A 23,313-nucleotide genomic window follows, 5' to 3' on the forward strand; every position below is an offset into this window, starting at 1 on the left:
ACCTGCTGGGCTCTGGCAATCCTTCCACCTCAGCCTTCCAAGTAGCCAGAATTACAGGCATGCGCTACCATGCCTGGCTGGTTTTTTGATTTATTGTAGAGATGAGGTCTCACTGCCCAGGCAGGTCTCGAACCCGCGGGCTCAGGCAATCCATTTACTTCAGCCTCCCAAAGGCGTGGGATTACAGGCTGAGCCACTGAGCCCGGCTGCAACCCATACTTAAATAGTGGGGGGATATGGTCCCCACTCCTGGAGGACCGTCTATATAAACTTACTTGGATTAGGAATTATTTTAAATGAAAGATCTGTCTTTTCTCTCCCATTCATTTATTTTTTTATTTAATCATTTATTTACAGGACTGTGGGATCATGAATACTTTATACTTAGGGTTATAATCCAATACTATTTAATTTTTTGTCCTCAAATTGCTTTAGAAGCTTCAACCATTGGGAGCTCTTTCAGCTGACTGCTATATCCCTTGGACATACTCCCATCATTGGTGAGGGGTGCGGTTCTATTGTTACTTGGATCATTTTCTTATTTATTGATATTATAAGATACACCAGGTTTATCTTGTATCTTTTCTGACTCAATCTTAGAATCAGCTGTTTCTCCAAGGAGGCTTTTGTTCATTTTATTGGAGAATAGAATTAGAAACCAAGGTCTGGCTGCTGGATGTGCTCATTGCTCCTAGATGCTATTTGGTTTTAGTTTGGTGTGAAAGGCCTTCTGCTACTGTTCATACCCCTATACCTTAATGGGTGTGAACCACTATTATTTGTCTTTCCTGCTCTGAGAAATAGCTCCTGAAAACCAAATACTGTTTTGTATGCTTTCCACAAATTCTATCATTTAATTCTCAGAGGTAGGAACTTTTATTATCTTCATTTGAGGATAATATCTAGATGGCCAAATATCACAGATTATAGAAGTTATAAAACTTCAAGGTAGGTCTAGGACTGTGGTAAAGTGTTGATTATCTCTGGTGGTAGGAGACTCAAAAGCAACAGGATAGAGGGACCCTTAAGCGGGCGCTGTTAACTGAGCGCTAGGAAGAGCAGTGACTGAGGAGAGAACAAAAAGCCCTGAAAATGTGCTGCTTCTCAGCCATTCCTGTTTGGTGGCATTGTTTGGTATGTGTTTCAGCTCTCTGGCATAGCAGTCAAGCTATTATTTTCCAAATCCAGTTTCACAGCTTCTTGTATTGTTGACTCTAAGTTTTCTGTCACACAATTGGTCTGTCTTCTCTAAAGGCATAAGCTGTGACATTTTTTTCCCTCAGAAATATCTGTGACCCATGTGAGCATAAAAAGAGTCTGGAATAGTAAATCCCTCCTGCTCACAGTGATCTCCCCCCTGTGAAGTAGGATTGAGTCAGGCTCTGATTCTTGTGGAGCTTTGGTGATAATTGCATAATACATTTGAAATATTAAAGTTGATAAGAGGTTCCCAGAAATATTTTTTGTTTCTTTTTTCTTGAGATACACTATTCCTTGTATTTGTTCTTTCTTGAATTCCTAACACCTAGAACAATGTCTGGTGCTTAATAGGTGCTTGATAAATACTTGTTAAATGGAAAGAATGATTGTTTGTCACATCATAGATGTGCCAACTGCTTTGACTGTCCTGGCTGCATGCACACCCTGTCCACCCGGGCCACAAGCATCTCCACACAGCTTCCAGATGACCCAGCCAAGACCACCATGAAGAAAGCCTATTACCTGGCCTGTGGGTTTTGCCGCTGGACATCAAGAGATGTGGGCATGGCAGACAAATCTGTAGGTGAGTGAGGCGGACTTCAACATGAGTTTCTGTGCAATTGACAGTGCTAATGCCTATAGGTGATTATTCCTGTTGGGATGGTGGGAACTAAATTCAAAATATTTTGTCATTCGATCTTCTGTGTTCCCATATTCTCACTTTTATAGACCATAGTGTTTCATCTGAGACTGGGTGATACTGTTTAGTTTTCTTAGAGTTGGTAAAGTAGCTTTTATAAATCTACTTTCTTAGAGTCTAAATATTAATGCTCTTAATAAAAAACAAACATTCCTGATATTAAAACACCATGGGCAAAATTAAAAGATAAAGTGCCAAACTAAGAAAAATAGTTAGATCATATATGACAAACGAAAGATGAATAATCAAAAATGAGGAACCCTTAAAATCAATAAGAAAATGACTCACAGAAAAACAGCTGGGTGTAGTGGCTCACACCTGTAATCCTAGCACTTTGAGAAGCTGAGGTAGAAGGATTGCTTGAGCCCAGTAGTTAGAGAGCAGCATAGTGAGACCTGATCTCCACAAAAACCACACAAAAAGAAAGAAAATCAGGCAAAAGGTATGAACAGTAGCTGTCATAAATAGAAGTAAAAGTGATCACTAAGTATGCAAAAAAGATATGTTCAACTTACTAGTAGTTATGTTTTCAATGTAAATTAAAACTTTATGGCCAAGCACGGTGACTCAGCCTGTAATCCCAGCACTTTGGGAGGCCGAGGCTAGTGGAGTACCCAAGCCCACGGGTTCTAGACCAGCCTGGGCAGCTTGGCGAGCCCTCATCTCTACAATGAATCAAAAATTAGCTGGGCGTGGTAGCGTGTGCCTGTATTCCAGCTACTTGGAAGGCTAAGGTGGAAGGATCACCGTAACCCAGCAGGTCGACTCTGGGGTGGCCATGAGTGTGCCACCACTGTATTCCAGCCTGGGTGACCGGGTGAGACTCCAACTCAAAAAAACAAAAACAAAACTTCATGTATTTGGCAAACCATTGTAAATCTGGTTGTATCAAATGTTGGCTAGAACATGGGAAAATAGTCCTCTTATGCATTACCATATTAGAGAGCGATTTGAAAGCGTCTGTTAAGATTTTAAATTGCTTTTATCCTTCTGCCTAGAAATTCCATGTCCAAATATCTATCCTGGGGCATATGCTCAAAGACTTTTATAAATATATTTAAAATGTTTATCAATGAAATAGAAAAGTATGTGTGTTTGGATTAAAAGACCACCTAAGGTATTTATCCCTCCATCATTTGAGTGTTTCAGAATAGAGATTGCACTTACCTCTACCAGGAAACTGTCTATTTTTACAAACTCTATACTCCGTGGTTAAAATCAGAGTGGAAACATTCTCCAGTCACTTCAGAATCTTGAGTTCCTTTCAATGCAAATGACTCAAAGTAAATAAAAAATAGAATCTTGAGTTGCTATATATACTTTATATAAATAGTAGCGCCACTAACTCCTCATTGTCTTTTTCATTTTTGAAATTTCATTGTTTAATTTTCTGAAAACTTTAGTCTTGTAAAAATTCCCATTTTTTAATTTTCATAAAAATTATAGGTTATTAACAAATAAATGCAGAAACCCATAACAAACTTATTATATGTCATTTAACATAACTAAAATGAAGACAGACTTTAGCTAAAACCTTACTATAGATCCTTAAACAATTTGGAAGTAAATATGGGTAAAGTTTCTTTAGAGTGTCTGTTAAAAAGTTAATCCTCGATTCTGTTGGGTTTGTCCTTTGGTTTAGAATGCGTGAACTCTTGTTTTTCTGGCTTTGTACATTGAGTTGATAAAGTACATACTCTTCAAAAACAAAAAGTAAACAAATGTATTTTAGTTCCTTAGAAATGCTCATTGGTAAGTAGACACCTGAAATGTGATTTATGTTAGACAGATTCTGTAGCATCTTTGTAGATTGCCAGTAAATATACACTCACGGCCACCCAGCTGGGCTCCAGCGATCCTTCCACCTCAGCCTTCCAAGTAGCTGGAACTATAGGTGCGGGCTACTGCACCCAGCTAATCTTTGATTCTATTATAGAGACGAAGTCTCACCAAGTTGCCTGTGCTAGTCTCCACCCTGAGGGCTCAGGCAGTCCGCTTGCCTCAGTCTCCCAAAGTGCTGGAATTACAGGCTAAGCCACTGAGCCAGGCCTGTGTGTATGTTTTAATGTCAGTATAGAGGGTAAGTTGTTAGAATTTGTCAAAGAATGTCTGTTAAATGTTTAAAACAACCTCAAAGTGACATAGTATATGCCTCAGTGAGTTAAAATAGTATTTCTCCATGTTTGCGTTTTGTTTCTTTTTATCAAGTAACAAAGCTCAGAAATCCAAATAGATTTCTCAGTTTGTTGCTCTGTTAGTGAATGTTTTATACTTTTTGGGTTATGAATCATTAGGAATGGAAAATTTATATTTCAGAACTTAAAAACTTGTGCTAGCTTCTAGAGCTCTGTCTCCTCTAGGGCATCTTGATAGTGGTAATTGAATACCAGGAGCTCTTATAAAGAGTACAGATAATTTCATTTCCTCCATGATGTCATTGGTGTCTAAGAAGCCCTGGAACCACTTAAGTTAGAACTGTTTGCTTATTTATAAGTACTTGTCCATAATGTACAGAGAAAAACTTGTAATGAGATCATTATGTCTCCCAAATTGCTATTTAGAATAAATTACCAGTTCTAAAGAAGCAATTAGACAAAGCATTCAGACTTTTAAAATTATTGCAACAGAAACATTTCTTTCACATAATTATTTATTTTTCATGATTACCTTAAATAAGGCAACCTTGAAAATATTATGCTGAAGTGCTATTTCTACCATTTCCTGTAAAAGAATACAGTGTCACCTTCAGCGAGGTAATTAAGTCCTTTTTGTTTTGAAAAAAGTTATTTTTATGTATATAAATAACATATGTACTTATCACCCAGCTTATGAAATGAAGCATAACCAGAACAGTTTAAACCCTGTGTTCCCTTCCCTCCGCTGTATCCTTCTTTCTTTCTTACTCCCAGAGGTAATCATCACAGTCCTACATTCGATGTTGATTAATACCCATGTGTGTCTTCCGACATCTCCACATATGTGTGTCGCTACTAACAAATGCTAGTTTTCAGTTTTAAGCAAATGGAAACATATTGTGTGTATCCTGCTGTGGCTTTATCAACGTTATGTTTGTGATACATAGTGGTTTCGTACATCACTTACCACAGTTCACCATTCAGTCTTCTCTTAGTGGACATTTAAGTTTTTCATTTTTTTGCTTTTGAAAACAGTACTGCTAGACACATTCTTTATGTGTTTCCTAGGGCACAAGAGTAAGGGCTTCTCTGCATAACTAGAAATAAAATTTCCAGGCATAAGTTATGTACATCCCTAGCTCTCTAAAAATAGTTTACCAATTTTTGCTCCTCTGTAATACATAAGACTACCCATGGCTCCAGATCCTTGACAGCTCTGACTATTTTTAGACTCTAAAGTTTCTCCAAACTGATGGTTGTGAAATGATCTCTCATTACAGCTCATTTTTTACCTTTGTTTGATTAGCTTTATTGAGATATAATTTATATATGATAAACTCACCGGTTTTAATTCTTTGCATTCGGATATCCCCTCTGAAGGGCATTGTAAATCTAGCACCGCTTAGGTGTCCCCTCTCAGGGATCATAAAGAGATTGCTGGTGATTATACAGGACAGACTTATGAAAGTGCAAATTTTTCAAAAATACATGTTTCCTTGAAGCTTTCCATTCCAAATGCAAGCCGGGCTCGGTGGCTCAGCCTGTAATCCCGCACCTTGGGAGGCTGAGGTGAGTGGATTGCCTGAACCCGCGGGTTCGAGACCTGCCTGGGCAACTTGGTGAGACCTCATCTCTACAATAAATAAAAAAATTAGCCGGGTGTGGTAGCGCATGCCTGTAGTTCCAGCTACTTGGAAGGCTGAGGCGGAAGGATCTGCCGGAGCCCAGCAGGTCGAGGCTGTGGTGGCCGGGAGCGGCCACTGCAATCCAGTCTGGGCGACAGAGTGAGACTCCAATTCAAAAAAAAAAAAGGAACATACAGAATCATTCCAAATGCAAACAAAAGCAAATTAAGAAATGGAATATGTACTGAGATATGATCCATCAGTTGTGAAGTGGTTTTCAGGAATCACGAGTGCATCCTTCCATATCTTCTGCAAACAACAGACTGGACAGTAAATGACATATTATTAATGTGGAGGAAGAAAATGAGACTGCATTATCTGCTTGAATAGAAAAATACTAGGTAAAAGTTGTCAAACAAATTACTATTGCATAACATGTGACAATGAACCTGCAATGCATATTGGTGACTGTTTCACATGTTACCACATTTGGAAAAATATAAGATACAAAATTTTTATTTGCTTGTCATCAGTAAGTTCCTCAATGTCCAAAATTCCATTTTAAGCCAAATATCATTACAATAAAATAATTGGTTCCAGTGTTATACCATTTAATATGAAGTGATTTGTTTTTCACGATTTCATGAAAAAATTTCGTCGTGTTGCTGGTAGGTGATCCACAAGATGTTTCTAAGTACAGAGGGTTAAGTGTAGAATTCTGTGATATTTGACAAATGTACCCTAGTCTTGTAGCCACTACCATAACCACAATATACAATATTTTCATCACTCAAAGCTTCCTCATGCCCCTCTGCAGTCAGTTTCTTCCCCCCATCTCCTGGTGCCTGGCTGCACTGATAATTTTGCCTTTTCTAGAAGTTTAAATAGCTCTTTGTCTAGCCCTTTGTTTAACTTCTTTTACATAGCATAATACTTTTGAGGCTCAGCCATGTTTCTGCTTTATATTATTTCTTTTAATTGTTTGGTTGTGTTTTCTTTTTATTGTTATTTTATTCTGTTGTATGGATTATTATACCATAGTTTGTTTATTCACGCTCCAGTTGATGGATATTTGGGTTGTTTTGGGCTTTGGTTTATATGAATAAAGCTGTAATGAACATTTGCCTCCAAGTCCTTGTGCGAATGTATGTTTTTGTTTTTCTTGAGTAAGTACCAAGGAGTGGTACTTACTGGATCATATGGTAAGGGTGTGTTTAACTTGACTAGAAGCTGCAGACTATCTTCCAAAGTGACTGGGCAACTGTGGATTCTCCTCAGCAAAGTAGGAGAGTTCTAGTCCCTTGACAGTCCTTGATGTTGTGTGTCTTCTTCATCTGAGGCATTCTAGCATGTGTACAGTGATGCTTTTTGGTTTTACTTTGCATTTTCTCATAGTACTTATTTGTATTCATGTATCTTCTTTGGAGAAGTGTCTATACAATCTTTTCCCTGGCTTTTTTTTTTGAGTTGGAGTCTAACTCTGTTGCCCAGGCTGGAGTGCTGTGGCACACTCACAGCCACTCCAGCATCAACCTGCTGTGCTTCGGCAATTCTTCCACCTCAGCTTTCCAAGTAGCTTTCCGGGCGCTACCACGCCCGGCTAATTTTTTAAAATTTATTGTAAAGATGAGGTCTCACCAGGTTGTCCAGGTTGGTCTCGAACCTCGAGCCTGCGGGCTCAGGCAATCCACTCGCCTCGGCCTCCCAGAGTGCTGAGATTACAGGCTGAGCCACCAAACTTCGCCTTTTTTAAATTAAATTAAATTTTTTTTTTTTAGTAGGAATCTCAGTGTGTCACCCAGGCTGGAAAGCAATGGCACACTCACGGCCACTGCAGCCTCAACCTGCTGGGCTCAGGTGATTCTTCCACCTCAGCCTTCTAAGTAGCTGGAACTACAGGCGTGTGCCTCCACGCCTGACTGATTTTTTTATTTATTGTAGAGATGAGGTCTCACCAAGTTGCCCAGGCTGGTTTTGAACCCCTGAGCTCAGGCATTTTTTCCTTGTTTCTGCCTCCCAAAGGGCTGGGATTATAGGCATGAGCCACCATACCTGACTTTTTCCCTGTTTGTTTTTTGGGGGGTTTTTTTGAGTTTGAGTCTCACTCTGACACCTAGGCTGGTGTGCAGTGGCACACTCATGGTCACCACAGCCTCTACCTTCTGGGCTCAGGCGATCCTTCCACGTCAGCCTTCCAAGTAGCTGGAACTATAGGGGCATGCTATCACACCCAGCTAATTTTTTGATATATTGTAGAGACGAGATCTCACCAACTTACTCAGCCTCGTCTCGAATCCCTTGGCTCAGGTAATCCTCTTGCCTCGGCCTCCCAATGTGCTGGGATTACAGGATTGAGCCATGGTGCTCGGCCTTCCCTGTTTTTTTAACTGGGTTTTGTTGGTTGGTTTGATTTGGTTTTTTTATTTTTTATTATTATTTTTTTTTGAGTTGGAGTCTCACTCGGTCGCCCAGACTGGAGTGCAGTGGCCGCTCCCAGCTACCGCAGCCTCGACCTGCTGGGCTCCGGCGATCCTTCCGCCTCAGCCTTCCGAGTAGCTGGAACTACAGGCGTGCGCTACCACGCCCGGCTAATTTTTTGATTTATTGTAGAGATGAGGTCTCACCAAGTTGCCCGGGCGGGTCTCGAACCCGCGGGCTCAGGCAATCCGCTTACCTCAGCCTCCCAAAGGCACGGGATTACAGGCTGAGCCACTGAGCCTGGCTTGATTTGATTTTTTCAATTGAGCTATAGGAATTCTGTATTCTAGATACAAGTCCTTTGTTGAATATATGTTTTGTAAATATTTTCTCCTAGTCTGTGACTGGCCTTCTTATTTTCTCAATAGTGTCTGTTGAAAAACACAAGTTTCTAATTTTAATATAGTCCATTTTATCAATTTTTACTTTTATAGTTGTGCTTTTTGTGTCCTGTTGAAGAAACGTTAGCCTAACTCTGTGTCAGTAAAATTTACACCTATGTTTTCTTCTAGAAGTGCTGTAGTTTTAGCTTTTTTAAGTCTGTTGCCCATTTCAGGTGAATTTGTGTCTGTTGTGAGATATAAGGGTGAAGATTATTTTTTTTTAGATGTATATGTCGCTGTCCCACTGATGCAGCCCTGTTTGTTTAAAATATTCATGAGAATTTTACATTCAGCTTTCTTAAATAGTCTTTTCCTTTATGTCTAGTGCCGTGTCTGTCTTACATAAGAAATTCTCTGACCCAAGATCATTGAATACAGAAATTGCATGGTGTTGCAGATGAGAGCAGGGTCTCTGGGCTATTTTAGATTGTTTGCCTGACTTTGAATCCTGTCTCTACCACTTGGCTTTGAGTGAGTTATTTGACATCTCTGAGCCTCAGTTTCTTCATCTGTAAGATAGGACTAATAATTAGAGTCCTTACCTCACAGGGTTTTTATAAGAATAAAAAGAAATGTAACACATTTCAAGTACCTGCACAGAGACTGTGTGTTAGTGGTGGTGGTGGTGGTGGTCATTATCACCATCATTACATTTTTTAAAAATTGTATTCTGAGCATTCTGATCTATGTAACTTTTGTAATTCTTTCTTGTAAGTACTGTGATTTTATGTTTTAAGTTTAATTTTATGGCCTATAGATGACCTGGTTTTTGAAAATCAAATTATGAAAGTTTGTTTAATGTTCTTTTATTTTGTAGCTAGTGGTGGTTGGCAAGAACCTGAAAATCCTCACACACAACGGGTAAGTAAAGGATCATCAGAGGGAGGATGAAAAAAGATGGAATAGAGATCTTCCGTTTTATCAGGGGACACGTGGCCTGCACTTTAGAAGTTCATGCTGTATATTTTGGGATCTATTGTACTTAGAAAGTGCTTCTCATTATAAGACATTAAATCACAGTGTCACTTTTTTCCAGTTTACTTAAGTTAATGGAGAGACCTACATATAGTTTTAGTTTATATTCAAGTTTATATATCAGGAAAAGGAAACAGGGTGGTTTTTTTTTCTTCACACATGCTTCAGTGAGTTAAAGTTCATTTGTTAAGAATACTCTTGGAAATATCATAAACATATAGACATTTTAACTCCTGGAAACACCACTGATTTAGAAGATGCCCTTGGACTCAGACATGATTGCTTATAGTAGTGGTCCCCAACCTTTTTGGCATCAGGGACTGGTTTCATGGAAGACAATTTTTCCATGAATGGAGGGAGTATGGCTTTAAGATGTTCAAGCACATAACAGTTATTGTGCACTTTAAAAAATTATTATTACATTATAATATATAGTGAAGTAATTATATAACTCACCATTAAAAAAAGAGAGTGACATGAAGGAAAGTAGTAAATAAAATAATGGGCAGGCTACGTATGGACTAAAATAAGTGTCGAATTCTGTCTTAAAGCCTGCCACCAGATGTAGCTATACAGTTGAAACAGATCAACTCACTTGCCACTCACTGATAGAGTTTTGACATGAGTCTGTGAGTAATTGATTTATTATGGTCTCTGTGCAGTCAGACCTCACAGAGGCTAATGTTAATCTGTACTTGCAGCCACTCCCCAGCACTCACATCACCACCTCAGTTCCACCTCAGATCATCAGGCATTAGAGTCTCTTAAGGAGTGTGCAGCCTAGATCCCTCACATGCCCCATTCACAATAGGATTCGTGCTCCTATGAGAATCTAATGCTGCCACTGATCTGACAGGTGGAGCTGAGGTGGTAACGAGAGCGATGGAGAGTGGCTATAAATACAGTTGAAGCTTTGATTGCTCTCCTGCCACTCACCTCCTACTAGGTGGTCCAGTTTCTAGCAGGCCACCGGATCGGGAGTTGGGGCCCTCTGGCTTACAGGATCATGACATGAGCATCCTCTGACAGTTCCTACTGGGTTGATCAGTAGATATTACAGCTGGTATTTTTACACCTTAAACCGGAATATGGAAAAGATGATTGACTGCTATAGAAATAAAGTATGTACTGTCAGTCAAAATGGAGATTAAACAGTAATTTACAATTCATATATAACATCAGCAAAAATTAGCAATGCTAAAATATCCTCTTCTTTCTGTGCCACCATAATGGTGGGCATGAACGTCCTGGCTGTTGCTCTCAGGAGTATCAACAATGCCAAAAAGAGGCAAACACTAGGTTCTTACTAGGCTGCACTCCAAAGTCATTATCCAGTTTCTAACTGTGATGATGAAGCATGGTTACATTGACTAATTTGAAATCATTGCTCATAGAGCTGGAAAAATTGCTGTGACCCTCACAGGCAAATAAAATTCATGTGTAGTGATCAGATTTGATGTACAAGTCAAAGATCTAGAATATTGGCAGGTTAACCTGTTGTAACACTTTGAGAGGCCAAGACAGGAGGTTGCTTGAGCCCAGGATTTCAAGACCAGCCTGGGCAACATAGCGAGACCTTGTCTTTACAAAAAATAAAAATGTAGATACATTTTTAAAAATTACCCAGGCGTGGTTGTGCACACCGGTAGTCCCAGTTACTTGGGAAGCTGAAGAGGGAGAATGGCTTGAACTCATTCGTTCAAGGCTACAGTTGAACTGTGATTGTGAGCTGGTGCCACTGCACCCCACCCTGGGCAACAGAGTGAGGCCCCGATTCAAATAAAGAAAAAGTATATGGAAGGATGTGCATAGGTAAGTGCAAATACTACATTTTATATAAAGGACTTGAGCATCCTCAGATTTTGGTATCCATGGGGGTGCCCCGGAACCAATCCCTCTGAGGGATGACCATATATATTTTTGTGCGTTTAGTATAAGCATTTCTGTAGGTGAGAATCCAGGAATTAGATATAGCCAAGAGCTCAAGAAATCTGTACCAATTTACACTAACACAACACAGTATATGTGAGAAGACCCAGTTACTCCCCACTTTGACCTAGGATATTCTTTTTTTTCCCCATTGAGGCATTTTATTTGTAAGTATGTGTTGTATCCCTAGAAAAAGAATCCCGGTATTTTCCTTCCTGTGTGTTTTCCTCTTGCTTCTTCGTGGTCCAGGTTGCCAGCTGTGCTTTGTTAGTACAGTGAAACCCAACTGGGGGATGGAAGCAGACGTGAGCCACCACACCTGGCCCTCCCATATACTTTAAATCATCTCTAGCTTGCTTATGATACCCATACAGTATAAATACTATGTAAATAGTTGTTACACCATATGTCTTGTTTGTATTATTTTTATTGTTGTGTTGATTTTCATTTAATTTTTTTCAATCAATGGTTGGTTGAATTCAAGGATGTAAAACTACAGATATAGACAGGAGCTATATACTCACTCATCAGACAGCTTTCAAGTACTTAACTATGTGCCAAGGACTGTGCTTAATAACAGGGATACATGATCTCTACCTTCATGGAACTTGAGTCTAGTAGGGGGGAGCAATCAAATAATCCCCAGATAAAGAAAAAAACTGTGATAAATAATGTGAAGGAATAATTGATTGTGAGCACTTCTTAGGGGGAATTTTATCTAATTAGTTTGCATCTGAGAATTGTGCTAAGATCTGAGGGCGAAAGGCATGAAGGCAAAGAATTCAGGGCGGAGAACAGCATATGCAATGAGCTCGTAAGTAAAAGATGCAAAGCATGTCACAGGCAAGAAAGTGAGTGTAGCTAGAGTGGAGCGTCGCATTAGTGAACAGGGAGAGATGTTTGGGGTCTGGCGATGTAAGACTATGGAGACCAAGAAGAGGGGTTTGAGAAGGCTTTAAATGTGTTTAAGCAAGGATCAGACTCGTGTTTCTGAAAGAGTTGCGAGGACAGTGGGTACTAGAAGGCCATTGAAATTGTATTGTCAGAGGTGGGTAAACACCTTACATCTGTACTATGCAATAACATGCAGCCTTTAAAGAGAATGTGGGAGATCTACTTATACTGGAGGAAAGATGTGCTTGGTGCATTTGCAGCTGGATGGAGAGTTCATGGTACTCATAGTGAAAAAGAAAGTTTTAATAAGGTTCCCTTTTTTTGTGTGTTTTTTTTTTTTTGAGTTGGAGTCTCATTCTGTCGCCCAGACTGGAGTGCAGTGGCCGCTCTCGGCCACTGCAGCCTTGACCTGCTGGGCTCCTGCAATCCTTCCGCCTCAGCCTTTCGGGTAGCTGGAATTACAGGCGCGCGCTACCACGCCCGGCTAATTTTTTGATTTTATTGTAGAGATGAGAGCTCGTCAAGTTGCCCAGGCAGGTCTCGAACTGCGGGTTCAGGCAATCCACTCACCTCAGCCTCCCAAAGGCGCGGGATTACAGGCTGAGCCACCGAGCCCGGCTTGGTTCCCTTTTTATATGAAATAAAAAGACAGGTATTTAGTTGTAAGCATATCAAAGCTGCATGTCTCTACACAAGTATTTTTAAATGTATGCAAAATATACTTGTGTCTCTAAGGATGTAAGAGAGGTAATCTAAATCAATAAATGCAAAGGCCTCTGATGGGTAGAGAAGTCACTTGAGTATAAGGTGTAAAAGAGAAATTGTACTTTTTACTCCTTCTGTGTGTATATTTTTTGAACTTTTTACAATTAATATATATTGCTGGCTGGGCACAGTGGCTCAAGCCTGTAATCCCAGCACTTTGGGAGACCAAGGCAAGAGGATTTCTTGAGCCTGCAGGTTCGAAACCAGCCTGGGCAACATGGTGAGATCTCGTCTCTGCAATAAATCAAAAAATTAGCTGGACATGGTAGCACGCACTATAGTTCTGGTGGAAGGATCACTGGAGCCCAGTAGGTTGACGCTGGGGTGACCGTGAGCGTGCTACTGCACTCTAGCCTGGAGTGAGACTCCAACTCAAAAAAAAGTGTGTGTGTGTGTATATGTGTATACATATATAATGATTTAAAAGTATTTTAAAGATAAAGTGTGATAGATAGGAAGCGTAAAATAGAGTATAAAATGTCATGTTCTTAGAAATAAATGGTCCTGTGGCCAGGCAGAAAAAATAGGAATGGTTGTGAGGGGGAGAAATAGTGAAGAGAGTGAGGACTGGGTGCCCTGACTCATGCCTGTAATCCCAGCACTTGGGAGGCTGAAATGGGAGGATTGCTTGAGCTTAGGAGTTCAAGCCAGAAGTTTCCAACCCTTTTTGTTGCCCATTCCTTCTTGTTGAACTTGGAAGTTTCCATTTCAATTCTGAAAACATGTAATGAAGAGAAATTCTCTTTGAAGAAAACGGGCAAACTTGCCTTAATCATTTGTCTTCTCTATTCACTGTGTGTCTAGTCAGTGTAGTTGATTCGTTTGTATGCTTCTTGTTAGCTTTTTTGTGAAACAAAAACTGAGTCTTTGATTTTTTTTTTGCAGATGAACAAGTTGATTGAATATTACCAGCAGCTTGCTCAGAAAGAGAAGGTTGAGCGAGATCGCAAGAAGCTGGCACGACGTAGAAACTATATGCCTCTGGCTTTTTCGGTGAGGATTTAGTACAAAAGCAGTTTGCAAGACCTGTGGGGCGTAGGAAGTGTATATTTCAAAAAGTGGCCATTGTCCTAGATTCCCGATTGATGGGAAGCAGAGAGGTTCCTCAGATTATAGATATTTAAATCTAATAATTAGACTTCTGCGATATCAGTAGCTCTATTTATTTATGTTTTAAGGACATTTGTGTTTCTCTTTTCACTCTGCTTTCTCTTCTGATTATTCTCCCAAAAGGCTACTGTTTAATTTTGTAGGCCACAGGACTCTACTTACAGCCTTTGTGTATTACAGAAAGTCTGAGAAGAAGAAGGTGGGCAAACGGTAGATTTTAGTCTGTTACCTGTGACATCTGGTGGCAGTGGTTTCTTAACTCTAGTTATTGTAATTTTTTTGACATCTTCCCTCATTTCTCCAAGATGAAAAACACTGACTTTTACACAGTGCATTTGTGTGGTTAAAATAAATAATAATACAAGGGAGACCTCCAAAAAACGAAATTTTTTTTAGAGGACATGCCCCTTTTAGTACAGGATTCTCCCACAAGGTGAGTATTCTAGGAACCCACTGACATCAGTGTACCAGCTAGTGTTGTTGTGAGAGGCTGCATTCGGCTTCAGTGAATTTCTTTTTTTGGAGATTTTTTTCAATGTGTTTACCCATTTTGTGATGGATGATTTATGAGCACACCTGCCCACACTGCACTGAGTGTTCAGCGGTTTTTGACCAAAAGCAGCATGACTGCCATGCCCTCTCCCTATTCACCCAGTCTCACCCTGAGCCAGTTTCCCCAGATGAAAAAAACTCCTCAGAGGGAAACATTTTGCTAAGATGGAAGAGGTGAAACAAAAAACAAAAAGCACTAAAAGGCATCAAAATCAACAAGTTCAAAAACTGTTCTGAGCAGTGGAAAGAACTTCTTCATAAGTGTATTGCATCAAATGGAGAGTGGTTTGAAGGTGACTGAAGTTTAAACATGTAAGAATGAATACATAATTTTTTATAAATAAATTTCAGTTTTTTGAGGGTCTCCCCTTGTATATACAAGTAGAGTTTTTCATAGGGATGATTTCTGGAAGTCATTCTTCTGCCAGTATATATACTACTAGTCAGAAGCAAGCAATTAGGATTTGAAATTTTTCTTATTGTTCCCCAAGTTTTATTTGCTCTCACAGAAGTTTGCTTTTTGTGCGCTTGCTTGGGGCCCAGCAAATTGACATTTAATAAATAACATTTATTGAATGGCAATGATGTGTCAAGCACTATGCTAAGCACTTTACACTTATTATTTTATCTAATCCTCACAAGAATCCTATGGGATAGTGTAGCTCTACATTTGAGGAAATGAGACCTGCTTAAGTAACTTATCATGCTGCATCCACATGAGACTTAGTTAAGCCATTGAAGCCCTAAGGTTTGGTGAGGTCCATTGATTAGAATTCAGTAAAACATTAACACTTGCAAAGCACCTGCATTTGCAAAAGAAGTGGATTCTTCTGAGATGTCCTGTGGCGTAATCAGCATATACACTAGTGCACATTATATTTAGGAGAGGAGGTTGAGTTTCATGCATTGTTCTCCAACTTTCCCATATAACCTGCCTGCGTTTGCATTTGCTTCTATCTTACGCTGCACTTTTTTGTCTCTGTTGCAACCTGCTGCTATTTGGGGTTCTACAGCAACACACTATTCACGTAGTGGTAAGTTCTCTTTTATGATTCTTGCTGACCCTGAGGAAGTTAGCAGACGGTCACTGGTGTTCCAGGAGGACATTCGTCATGTGTCTTAGACACTCCACGTAGTTCTTGCCTGAACCCTAGCTTAGATCTTTTTAGATTAATAAAAGCTCACATTTGGTTCACTTTTACTGTATTCATATAGTTTTAGTCCCCATGTTTGGTGCTTTTACTGTTATTTTAAGAGTAGAATAATGACTTGGGGCTACAAATTACTCTTTCTAAAAGAAACTTTTAAATTGGGGTGTTGTTTTTTTTTTTGCTTATTTCCCTGAGCTTCTCTTGCTGTCCCACCCAGAATTCTTTCAATAAGTAGGATGCATAAATATGAACTTTCTAATAGGAATTTCTGACCTTTGTTTAGGACAAATATGGTCTTGGAACCAGGCTTCAGCGACCACGAGCTGGTGCATCTATCAGTACTCTTGCTGGACTTTCGTAAGTTTGGACATGAAATGACATTAAGGACAAAAGCAGGTATCAAATTGAATATTGAAGGAATATGATTTTTTTTTTTTAAGTTGCAAATGGCAATGAAGATTTCTATACTTAGAAAATACCTAAGCTGGGCGCAGTGGCTCACTCCTGTAATCCTAGCACTTTGGTAGGTGGAGGCAAGAGGATTGCCTGAACTCAGGGGTTTCAGACCAGCCTGGGCAACATAGCGAGACCTCGTCTCTACAGTAAATCAAAAAATTGGCTGGTGGGACACGCCTGTGGTTCCAGCCACTTGGAAGACTGAGGTGGAAGGATCTCGTGAGCCCAGCAGGTCAAGGCTGTGGTGGCTGTGAGCATGCCACCACGCTCCAGCCTGGGTGACAGAATGAGACTCCAACTCAAAAAAAGACCTAAACTAAAGAATATTCTACAGTAGAGGAGTACTTCAATTATGATATAGAATTTGAAGACAATCAGTTGGACCCTTGAGAAATTCCTACTTTTTACCTTTTAGCCTTAAAGAAGGAGAAGACCAGAAGGAGATCAAGATTGAGCCAGCTCAGGCTGTGGATGAAGTAGAACCTCTCCCCGAAGACTATTATACAAGACCAGTTAATTTAACAGAGGGTAATTTTATACATTATTCTGCTTTGTTTCCATTCTACATCTAATTCCGTTTTTGTTATTTATAAACCTTGTGGTTTGAGATTTTTATTGGAATAGTTGTTGGTAGTAAAATGATATGTGAGAAAATAAAATAAATGTAATAGATGTATTTGTTTGAAGAACTTTAAAATGTCTGTCAGATTTCTGTATTGTCATTTTTTGAGGAACAATACTATTCATAAAGGCAATATTTCTTGGTGTAATTTCTCACTACATATATCTGGTTTTGAAAGTCACTGTTCACTGAGCCTGGTTCTACCTTTTGTGCCAGTGACCACCCTGCAGCAGCGTCTCTTACAGCCGGACTTCCAGCCCATCTGTGCTTCCCAGCTCTATCCTCGCCACAAACATCTTCTGATCAAACGATCCCTGCGCTGCCGGGTAAGTTCCATCCTGTAAAGCTGCCATCTCTCTATACAAGAGAAAAGCAGAAATAAAGTTAACATGGTGATATCTGACCAATGTCAAAACCTCTGGAAAAAACTTTTATAGAGAATTTGCTAGGTGTCCAGGCACTGTTTTAAATGCTTTCAGTAGAAATTAAATCCTCACAACTCTGTGAGTAAGGTACCACTGTTAAACCAGTTTTACGAATGTGGAAAAATGAAGTATCTTAAGGTTAAGTACATAATGCTAACCACTAAAAGAATAGTGAAAGAGTGTAATGCCTTTAGGCTAGCGTTGGTAGGGGAAGACCAATAATAAAAATTAGTTTAAAAGAAAGAAGAGGCCAGGTGCAGTGGCTCAAACCTGTAATCCTAGCACTTTGGGAGGCCAAGGCGAGAGGATTGCCTGAGGCCAGGGGTTCGAGACCAGCCTGCACAACTTGGTGAGACCATGTCTCTACAATATATCAAAAAATTAGCCGGGTGTGGTAGCACACGTCTTTAGTTCCAACTACTTGGAAGATTGAGGTGGAAGGATCTCCTGAGCCCAGCAGGTTGACGCTGGGGTGGCTGTGAGCGTGCCACTGCCTCCAGCCTAGGTGACAGAGTGAGGCTCTAACTCAAAACAAAAAAAGAAGAAAAATTAGCAAAATCCAGGCTGAGAATATACAGAGCAAATGGCACTTTCTTCAGTAAATAAACTGAAAACAAAATGGAATAGAAACTGGAGTGCAGGTACACTCATGGCCACCCTAGTGTCCACCTGCTGGGCTCCGGTGATCCTTCTGCCTCAGCCTTCCAAGTAGCTGGAACTATAGCTGCGTGCTACTGCACCTGGCTGATTTTTTTATTTATTGTAGAGACGACGTCTCACCAAGTTGCCTGGGCGGGTATCGAACCTGCGGGCTCAGGCAATCCAGTTGCCTCGGCCTCCCAAAGTGCTGGGATTACAGGCTGAGCCACCAAGCCTGGCCAGTGTTTCATTTTAATTCATGTAGCCCTTTGTACTCAGATGTCCTCTCTGAGGAGACATCATAAATCTAGCAAACCACTCAGATGGCCCCTCAGGGGATATAAAGAGATTGCTTGTGATTATATAGGACAAATTTATACCAGTGCAAAGTTTTCAAAAAGGTATGTTTCCTTGAAGTTTTTCATTGAAAGTGTGTGAAAAAGCCAATAAAAAGATGGAATACATACTGAGGTATGATCAATCAGTTGAGAAGTGGTTTTCAGGTATCGGGAGTGCATCCTTCCATATTGTCTTTGAACAACAGACTGAACATTAAATTACATTTTTTTTTTTTGAGTCAGAGTTTCACTTGGTTGTCCAGACTGGAGTGCAGGTACACTCATGGCCACCCTAGTGTCCACCTGCTGGGCTCCAGCAATCCTTCCACCTCTGGCTTCCAAGTAACTGGAACGACAGGCTTGCGCTACCGCGCCTGGCTAATTTTTTGATTTATTGTAGAGACAAGGTCTCACCAAGTTGCCCGGGCTGGTCTCGAACCCTCAGGCACAGGCATTCTTCTCGCCTCGGCCTCCGAAAGTGCTGGGTTTACAGGCTTGAGTCACCAAGCCGGCCAAATTACATATTATTAATATAGGAAGAAGAAAAGGAGACTGCATTGTCTCCTGGAATAGAAAAACAGGTGGAATGTCAAACTAATTTCTGTTGCACAACGTCTTATCAGTGAACCTACAGTGCATGTTGGTGATTGTTTCAAATGTTACCACACGTTAGAAAAATATAAGGTATAAAATTTTGACTTTTTTTGTTGTGTCATGTCAAATTTTATTATAAGCCAAATATCATTATAATAAAATAGTTCCAATGCTATACTATTTAATATGAAGGGATTCGTTTTTCACTGTTTTGTAAAAACGTTCAGTCAAGTTCCAAGTAGGTGATCCACAAGATGTCTTGGAGTGCAAAGGTTAAGTAAACCACATGTCGCTAGTGGCTAATGTTATCAAATAGTACTCCAGGTTAGAAGAGAGGCATACCAACCAAGCACAATGTATAAATTCTATATAGATTCTGATTCAAACAGAACACAGAAAGGGTCCAGGGGAAGAGAAAGAAAGGGAAGAAGGGGAAGGGAAAGATAAAAGAAAGAAGGAAGAGTTTATGAAATATTTGGGGAAATTGGGGCAGGATTTTTGATGCTATTTAATAATTAGTTAGCTGGGTGCAATGGTGCATACCTGTAGTCTTAGCCACTCAGGAGCCTGAGGCAGAAGGGTCACTTGAACTGGGAATTTGAGGCTGTAATGTACTATGATTGTACCTGTGCATAGCCACCGCATTTTAGCCTGGGCAGCATAGCGAGACCCTGTCTCCAAAAAAAAAAGAAAAAGCTAGGTGCATTGTCCCAGGCCTCTCTAAGTGCTGGGATTATAGGTATGAGCCACTGAGCCTGGCCAAGAAATCATTAATTTTTATATAGCAAGACTTACAGGATGTAACTAAGGTTGTGCTTAGCTATTCGGTATATATGTTAGAAAAGAAGAAAGATGAAAAGATTAGTGGGCTCAGCATCCATTTCAAGAAGTTAGAGAAAGAACAGCAAGTTAAATCCAAAGGGACTAGAAGGAAGAGCAGGTATTAATGAATTAAGAAACCAGTATAAAGCGCAAAAGAGCAACAAAACCAGAACCCAATTCCTTAAAGAAGATTAATAACAGGAATAGTTATATGTAAATTAAATTAATTTAAATATATGTAAATGTCAGTTACATAATGTGCTATTGATTTAGTGATACCTACTGAAAAATTAGTTACCTTTTGTCCCTTTGACTTCTCTTCTAGGAGTTTGTCTTACACCTCCACAAAGACAGCCAAAATGTGCAGATTGTGGTATATCCACACAAGGAGTACTGTAAATGTATTTTAAAAATGTACTGATATGAGATATATTTTGATTGAGTGATTGATTGAGTTGGAGTCTTACTCTATTGTCCAGGGGGGAGTACAGTCTCATAATCACTGCAGCCTCAAACTGCTGGGCTCAGATGATCCTTCTGCCTTAGTCTTCCAAGTAGCTCGAAGGAGCTACAGGCTTGTGCCACCATGCCTGGCTGATTTTTTTGTTTGTTTGTTTTATTTTAGAGATAAGGTCTTGCCAAATTGCCCAGGCTGAACTCAAATTCCTGGGCTCAGGCAGTCCTCTCGCCTCCACCTGACAAAGTGCTAGGATTATAGGTGAGCCATGGAATATATTTTTTTAATGTAAAAAGCAGGGTGAATGGTAGGCAGGAGACTTTTTGTGTAAGAAAGAAGGGAAAATACAAAAATGTACATAAAAAAATTTTTTAAGTGTCTAAGTGCAGAACAGAATAGAAAAAGCAGAAATAGACTCATGCATATGAGAAAATTTATTATTTATTAAATATAACATGGTAGATCATTGGCGAAAGCATAGTCTATTAAATTTTGCTAAGCCAAATTATTATATGAAAAATAAATTGGGTTGCTACCTCACACCTTAAAGGTCAGTTGCAGAAACTATGCAAATTTATAGAGCAAGTGTGAAGAGCAAAACTTCTGGAAGGAAATGTAGGAGAATACTTATTTTATTCTTCGTGACTTATTTCTGTAAATAAGACAAATAAACTCAGACTTATATGAGGGGGGACCCAGAAAAAACCCAGAGTTATCTTTGGTGTGCATGCTCCTTTTAGTACACTCAGAATTTGTTCCTCTGGATCAAATGGTCAACCAAAGTTTTGAGAAGGTTGCATCACAATTTGCGGAAGAGTTGTCCCAAGTTGTGGCGAACAGGTGACTGGTTCTTCCACCATGACAATGCACCTGTCTACACTGCGCTGAGTTTTCAGCAGGTTTTGACCCAAACCAGCATGACCCCTGTACCTCACCTTCCCTATTCACCTCATCTCGTCCAAACAACTTTTTTTTTGTTTCCCTGGATGAAAAAAGTTCTCAAAGGGAAATGTTTTGCCAATGTGGAAGAGGTAAAACAAAAAACAGCAGAAGCGCTAAAAGGCATCAAAATTGACAAGTTCAAAAACTGCAGTAGAAAAAGCATCTCAATAGGTATATTGCATCAAATAGTGCTTTGAAGGTGGCTGAAGTTTAGACATGTAAGGATAAATACACAATTTTTAAAATAAATAAGTTCTGGAGTTTCTTGGGGGGGGGTTCCTCCTTATAATGTAAAGTTACATATGTGAATTCATTAAAAGTGAAACTTTATCCTCATCTCAAAGAAAACCCATGAAGAAATGAAAAGATAGGCCTCAAACTGAGAAAAAATAATTTCTGAGGTATATAATAATAGATTAGTATCTAGAATATATAAAAAGCTTCAGCAAATCAACATGGTAAAGATAACCCAGTATAAAAATAACCAGCAGATACTAACAAGTCTTGGCAGAAGATAGCTCAATAACCAATAAATATAAGATATATCTAAATATATACAGTAATCAGGGAAATGTACATTAAAACTGTGATGAGATGTCATTTCATAATCATATTGGCCAAAGTTACTGGTTTGTAGTATCTGTCAAAATAACAAATGCATACACCCTTTGATCTACTCAGGAAATTATCTTACCAGATACACATGGGAAATGATTTGTGTACAAGAACACTCATTACTGCAATATTTATAGTAGCAAAATAATGGATGTTTCAATATATTGAATGTCCATCAGTTTGTATCCTGTTACATAAATTATGAAAATTGTTACAGTGGGACACAGAGACTCTCTGCTGGAATGGAATTAATTCCAAGATAGACTAAGTGAATACAGCAAAGGGCAAAATAATGTATAAAATGTTCTCTTGGCCGGGTTCAGTGGCTTGGTGTGTAATCCCAGCACTTTTGGAGGCTGAGGAGAGTGGATTGCCTGAGCCTGTGCATTCGAGATCTGGACAGCTTGTCAAGACCTCGTCTCTACAATAAATCAAAAATTAGCTGGGCTTTGTAGCATGCTCCTATAGTTCTGGCTACTTGGAAGACTGAGATGGAAGGATCGCCAGAGCCCAGCAGGTCAACACTGGAGTGACTGTGAGCATGCCACTGCACTCCAGCCTGGGCCACAGAGACTCCAACTCAAAAAAAAAAGTCCTCTTTGTGTTGCTGTGAGAGAAAAAAGATGATGTGTGTTTTGTACTTTTATGTGCATAGGCCATCTGGGGAGAGGGACAAGGGGACAGATAGGTAATGGTCATCTTTACGTTGGGCACATTTTTTTAATACTGTTAAAGAAAACTGTAACCAGGTGTATGTATTTATGAAAGTAGTCAGTAATTTTAACTGTATTTTAAAGCATAAGATCGATGCCGGGCTCGGTGGCTCAGCCTGTAATCCTGTGCCTTTGGGAGGCTGAGGTGAGTGGATTGCCTGAGCCCACGGGTTCAAGACCCGCCTGGGCAATTTGGCTAGACCTCATCTCTACAATAAATCAAAAATTAGCCGGGCATGGTAGCGCGTGCCTGTAGTTCCAGCTACTTGGAAGGCTGAGGCGGAAGGATCGCCGAAGCCCAGCAGGTCGAGGCTGCGGTGGCTGGGAGTGGCCACTGCACTCCAGTCTGGGCGACAGAGTGAGACTCCAACTCAAAATAAAATAAATAAAGCATAAGATTGGGAATTATACTACTTGGATTTAAATCTCAGCTTCTGTTTTTATTGACTCTTTAATCATTGATAAAATAGAAACAATAGTTTTAGTGCCTATATTCCTCATAAAGTTGATGTGATGTTTAAATTCATTTAAACCAATGAGCACATTGTTTAGCACATAGGAAGTACTCGGTATCTGTTGCTATTTCAGTAGTTCTTAAGCACTGTAAAGGTATAATAATATTAGATAGGGTGGTTGCCTATATCCAGAAGTCCAAACATCTTTTGTAAATTTTGGTTAGTATAACTGTATTTCAAAGTATACAGTCTTGTGGTAGAGTACAACAACCCCACATTCCCTTGAGTGCTGTCCTTAGGAATCAGCAGCTCTGTGGGACTTGTTTTCTTTTTTTTGT

The 23,313-nt window shown here is 39.7% G+C and overlaps 1 protein-coding gene across 6 annotated transcripts in view; it reads left to right on the forward strand.

Annotated features, from left to right (window-relative positions):
- Nucleotides 1-23,313, forward strand: part of DCTN4 (dynactin subunit 4) — a 43,600-nt gene that overhangs the window by 6,807 nt on the left and 13,480 nt on the right. For 3 of the 6 annotated variants that reach the window (XM_008063745.1, XM_021715348.1, XM_008063747.2), the window contains 7 exons: nucleotides 1,605-1,783; nucleotides 9,339-9,382; nucleotides 13,970-14,077; nucleotides 15,760-15,780; nucleotides 16,181-16,254; nucleotides 16,769-16,881; nucleotides 17,192-17,301. In XM_008063745.1, coding sequence (XP_008061936.1) covers nucleotides 1,605-1,783; nucleotides 9,339-9,382; nucleotides 13,970-14,077; nucleotides 15,760-15,780; nucleotides 16,181-16,254; nucleotides 16,769-16,881; nucleotides 17,192-17,301 — 649 coding nt within the window. The remainder of the gene's footprint in view (nucleotides 1-1,604; nucleotides 1,784-9,338; nucleotides 9,383-13,969; nucleotides 14,078-15,759; nucleotides 15,781-16,180; nucleotides 16,255-16,768; nucleotides 16,882-17,191; nucleotides 17,302-23,313) is intronic. The other 3 variants (XM_021715347.1, XM_008063746.2, XM_008063748.2) reach the window with 1 other exon arrangement.

The sequence above is a fragment of the Carlito syrichta genome, unplaced genomic scaffold, assembly GCF_000164805.1.
Source record: "Carlito syrichta isolate Samal-C Ts95f unplaced genomic scaffold, Tarsius_syrichta-2.0.1 Scaffold307020, whole genome shotgun sequence".
NCBI classification, from domain to species: Eukaryota; Metazoa; Chordata; class Mammalia; order Primates; family Tarsiidae; genus Carlito; species Carlito syrichta.